Source organism: Hibiscus syriacus, unplaced genomic scaffold, assembly GCF_006381635.1.
Source record: "Hibiscus syriacus cultivar Baekdansim isolate YM2019G1 unplaced genomic scaffold, ASM638163v2 tig00117056_pilon, whole genome shotgun sequence".
Taxonomy (NCBI): domain Eukaryota; kingdom Viridiplantae; phylum Streptophyta; class Magnoliopsida; order Malvales; family Malvaceae; genus Hibiscus; species Hibiscus syriacus.
In genome coordinates, this window is record NW_024063539.1 from 2,078,050 (window position 1) to 2,082,988 (window position 4,939).

The 4,939-nt window shown below is 36.0% G+C and overlaps 1 protein-coding gene across 1 annotated transcript; it reads left to right on the plus strand.

Annotated features, from left to right (window-relative positions):
- The first annotated feature begins 1,268 nt into the window (after window positions 1–1,268).
- Window positions 1,269–2,465, plus strand: LOC120197878 (transcription factor bHLH106-like). The gene is made up of 2 exons (XM_039199276.1): window positions 1,269–1,586; window positions 2,006–2,465. The coding sequence occupies exons 1-2, from the start codon at window positions 1,299–1,301 to the stop codon at window positions 2,438–2,440; spliced, it is 723 nt and encodes a 240-aa protein (XP_039055207.1). The 5' UTR covers window positions 1,269–1,298; the 3' UTR covers window positions 2,441–2,465.
- Window positions 2,466–4,939: the final 2,474 nt, after the last annotated feature.

Here is a 4,939-nt window from a genome sequence, read left to right on the forward strand (position 1 = left end):
ACTTTCTCCTATCTTTGTTAGAGAGAGGCTGATTGCAGATGAAGACATTTATTTGGCTTGGCCCCATTCAAAAGGAAATGCGGGTAAGGTTAAGATCCACAGAGGGTCTGTCCTTAAAATTTAGATCGGAAAAGAATGTCAAACCTCTATGCATACACCTATTTATAAACGCTTCGTACAAGTTCCAGCCAAGATAATTGGGAAACATCGAATCAATTTGAAACGCTCCTATCACAATGGTAATAATGTAAAGACTATAAGTTAGGACATGACCATAACATAAGGCTATTACTTTCACATCTCTCTATTTGGATAGAGAGAGATCCACTGCATGAGCAACCTCATGTCACGGGGCTTCGAGTCAAGATGCCAGGCAAAAACAATCTTAGGTGTCTAAAGAGTATCGAGTAACGCATCACAAAGCGAATTACTTTTACTATCATCTAAAAGGATCACATCTAAGAGACCCAAGTTATCAAATAAATAGAAATCCAGTCGGATTAGGATTCAAAAACCCAAGATAGACTTTGAGTTATATTAGGACTTTATCTTGTGATAGACTTTTTAATCATAGTTTGAGTAAATAGGATTCAAGTCTAATTAGGACACCATCGATTGTAAGAGACTTTAGTATAAATAGAAGCTCTCTTCATTTCAATTGTCATTAGGAATTTCAAAAGCAAATAAAAATCAACAGTAGAATTGAGTTTCAAATTCTCTCTTGTTATTTTTCTTCCCATGTTCTTTCACTTTATTTTCTGCAAAATCATTCTTCCAAAACCTTGATCATTCAAGGACGAAGGTTAACTTAAGTACACAATTTATGTCTTGTGCCTAAGACCGCACGGATATTAGGTTGGAATCTAACCATGAGGCCCTCACACATCCTAATCGCGTTGCAATAATGATTTCAATACACATACAATACAAGTTTCTACCAGCCACAGACTCCTAATGAATAATTCAAGACACTTCAGCACTGTCCGGTTCAACTTTAACCTTTTTATATCCCAATCTCTAAGCGTGTATCAGTATATCATGAACCACCCATAACTATAAAGTGGCAAAAAAAAAAAATCAAGAAAAAGATTATAAATGCCTAGAAATCTGACAACTCGTGAGGCGTTAATTCCACTTGATTCTATTCTTTTAAATAAAAAATTAAGAAATGGGAAACTTTAAACCACAACTTTTTTGTTGGAGATGTTATTAAAAACCATAAAGACAAAAACGACCAAAAGCCACTCAAAACACTTGCAACTTCTAACTTGGTCTTTCTTCTTTTTAGTCAAAAAAGCATGCAACCGGAGAATTCGGAGCTCTACAGTTTTCTTGCTCAAAACGGTGTTGGAAATGGATCCTCCTATGGCTTTTCTTCTGCAAGTTCCGACTTTCAGATTATGCAAAGCTTTTCTAATTCCTCCACCACGTACTTCCCGCTGGAGATGTCTGGAGTTACCACCGAAACGACGCAGGATAGAGCTCTTGCTGCTTTGAAGAATCACAAAGAAGCTGAGAAAAGAAGGAGAGAAAGGATTAACTCTCATCTCAACAGGCTTAGGAGCCTTCTCCCTTGTAACTCTAAGGTATTCTCTCTTTTTTTCAAACATTGCTAATTTTGATGTTCCATTATTCTTCTGATCATATTGATGGTAATTCCTTTAGTTAAAAGAAGAAAGTGTTTTGAACTTTGATCATTGGAAGGTTAAACGATGAATTTTTGTTTGTTTACTGTAATTTGTGCTTTGTTGCGCCTGTTTGTTTACAGCGAAAATTACTCTCTTTTTCCATCAAAGTTTCCTGGAAAAAAGTCTTTAGATTCTAAAATCTCGGGATCTATAATTCTATAACAGCCTTTTGAAGCTTTCGAAACTGCAGCTTCTGCCTGCTGCAGTTTTAAAGAAAACATGCATTTCGTTACTTTTTTCTAGACATCGTTTGGGAAAGTAAATATGCTTTCTAGAATTAGGGTTTTCTTTTTCTTCTTTTAATTGAGTTTTATCAGGCAGACAAAGCTTCACTTCTAGCAACAGTGGTCCAACGCTTGAGAGAACTGAAACAACAAGCAGTTGAGATAACTGAACTAGAGACCTTACCATCCGAAACCGATGAAATCAGGGTTCTATCATGCGATTATTCGAGTGATGGAACATCAATATTCAAGGCTTCATTGTGCTGTGAGGACAGGTCCGATCTTTTACCGGAGCTAATCCAGATTCTAAACTCTCTCCATTTGAAGACTCTGAGAGCCGAAATGGCAACCTTGGGAGGAAGAATCCGCAACGTTCTGGTTGTAGCTGCGGACAAAGATCACGGCATTGAATCACTTCATTTATTGCAAAGCGCTTTGAAATCTTTGCTCGAACGTTCCGATGCAAGCGATCGGTCTAAAAGGAAACGGGCATATGATCACCAAAATAATGGTCCACTGATGTCGTAGTCACTGTTTAAAAGTTTCATCTTCAACTTTGCTGTTTTTTTTGGGGGGGTGGGGGTGGGGTGACTGGTTAGTGACCTTGATTTGTATTTGACATGGATTGTAATTCTAGGGTGAAAAAGGTGAAGGTAGGATCATACTCTATGAGCTTATTCCGAGAACCTTATAGATACAGCCGTTCAAGGCTTCAAGCTCATGTCTTTTAAGGAGAACATCATTCTCATTTACTTGTGTGAATCAAGTTCTGAAATCTGAATGAAGACATGTGTACGTTATTGGTGTCGTTTAGCTGCAAAATACAGATGTTTCTGTGAGTTCCCAGGCTCTGCATAAAAAATATAGCATATGCATTCTGCAAATGATAGTATCATGCTTTTACATGTTGAGGGTTTTGGGCTTCTGGCATTTCATCACTGAGTTTGCAAAGATTTTGAAGGATTCTGTCTCATCCAAACTCTGATTTGATGCTTGGAATTATGGACAGTTATGTACAAAATCATTTATGGATTCGTTTTCAGCTCCGGGTATTAACCAACAAAAAGCATCTAAGATTGGAAACATTCTCACACGAATCAAGGACGATCTCAACTAATATAAAATTTTGTTGAAATAATAAATTAAAATGTAGTAATTAATACTCCGTATTTACTATTCTCGTAAAATTATTAATTAGTATTATTGATTATTTTAATTTTAAATTGTATGTTTAATATGTTTATTGAGATTCCAAGGCTTTGCCCTTACTAGTCCGGACTGACCCGCATCACACACCTACTTTTGGTGGGTCAGTATTCCAGCATGAATTTTCTTCATACACAAAGACTCGAATCTGAGACTTTGCTTAAGCGGAATCAAGCTGTTTACCACTTGAATTAACTCCGGTTGGTATTGAGGAATTATTTTTTGGTACAATTAATACACCTCTAGTAGAAGCAACACAGACCTTGAGCTGGGGTCCGAGACTTATGCACATACAGCTATTCAAGAGGTTCTACGGAGCAATTCGAGCTCGGCTAGATCAAGACTTAGTTCAATTCTTGAAGAATAGAAAAAAAAACTTATTCACTTGGACCTTGATAAAATTGTATTCTAGATAATAAGTAGATTCACTAATATAAACACTGATATGAACACAGTATTAAGGTAATTAATAAAAAGGTGATATAATTTCCTTGAATATCTATTTTATGGTAGATAAACTTTCATTTTAATTTTAATTATTGATGTAATTCGATCTATTATCCTTCAATGGAAGGAGACTGAACAATAAATAAAGATTTTCTCCACTTCATATGTATCATCTATTCATTAAGAAATCAAAGCATTAATTTAAAGTTGTCTATTTCTCTCTTACCATCTTATTTTTATAGGTATTGAACTCACAATCTAAAACAAATGAAAAATGTTATCTGAAATTTTTTAATTACATGCTCTATATAGTGTTGACTCATAGTATTATTTAAAATAAGATATATTGAGTTATAGATGCTTTAATAAGAGATGGAGGAGTAGGCGTGGAGCTGACAAGGGAATGATGGGATGGAAAAACGTGCGTTTGTGTTTGCTTACACATTTCGAGAGAGGGAGTGGCCCATTGTGTCTGGTGGACGTGCTCTCCTCCCACCGCCTTGGTCTGCAGCGTGCTCTTTTGCGCCTTCTCAGCCACTTTATCTGCTCTTTGCACTTTCCACCTCTCATGCTTCCCGTATCACTCTTTTTCATTCCACAATTTCATTATTTTACTTTCAATATCAGCAAATAAAATATTTTTAACTGATACGAACCGAGCATACATGATTGAATTAAAAATAAACAAATGAATATGAAGAAAGATTTGATCAACTGAAAAAATGGTACCTAAATTGTCCATTCAAATCAAACAATTTACAACATTTTGGACAATTTACTACCCAGCAAACCTGTATATTTTTTGAGAGAATTCATTGGCAAATGCTTATGTTGAATCGGTGGGATTGAGCTTGAAGAAGAATTTTTGTGGCAGCATTGATGTCATTTGTAGCATGTACAAGAACCAGGCTGGTTGAGTTCCGATCAAAGTCCATTGACACCAAGATAGCAATGGATACCTCTGGGGTCTCAGGTGCAGCAGTAGATGGATAGATTCTCTGAAACCAAAATAATTAACCAGATTCTTTATGGGGAGCTGAAATTGTATCAAAGAATAACAGGCAGCAGTTTAACGAGAAGGAACATTCTTCACATTAGTGATCATTCGATCTGGCAAAGTCCTGCTCATCAACTCAACCAAAACCTACCAAGTTCAAGCTTGGGACTTTAGCAACAAATCAAGCCAAATTTGGATCATTTACTATTATTAATTTTTTTTTGTTCTATAATTTTTTGGGTTTTTCTCTTGCGGAGAAGCCAAGTTAGAATTCATATTTCTCTTCCTTTTAAAATAGATGAATCCTCGGTAATTGACGTAGCAGATTACAGTAATATGCATTTCAAACCAATCTTAGCATTCCAAGGGGTTGTTAG

Bases quoted from the DNA above. Each gene is read 5' to 3' on its own strand.
- LOC120197878 (XM_039199276.1), top strand. From the start codon at position 1,299: ATGCAACCGGAGAATTCGGAGCTCTACAGTTTTCTTGCTCAAAACGGT. The intron at 1,587-2,005 runs GTATTCTCTCTT...GAGTTTTATCAG, and splicing joins TTCTCCCTTGTAACTCTAAG to GCAGACAAAGCTTCACTTCT.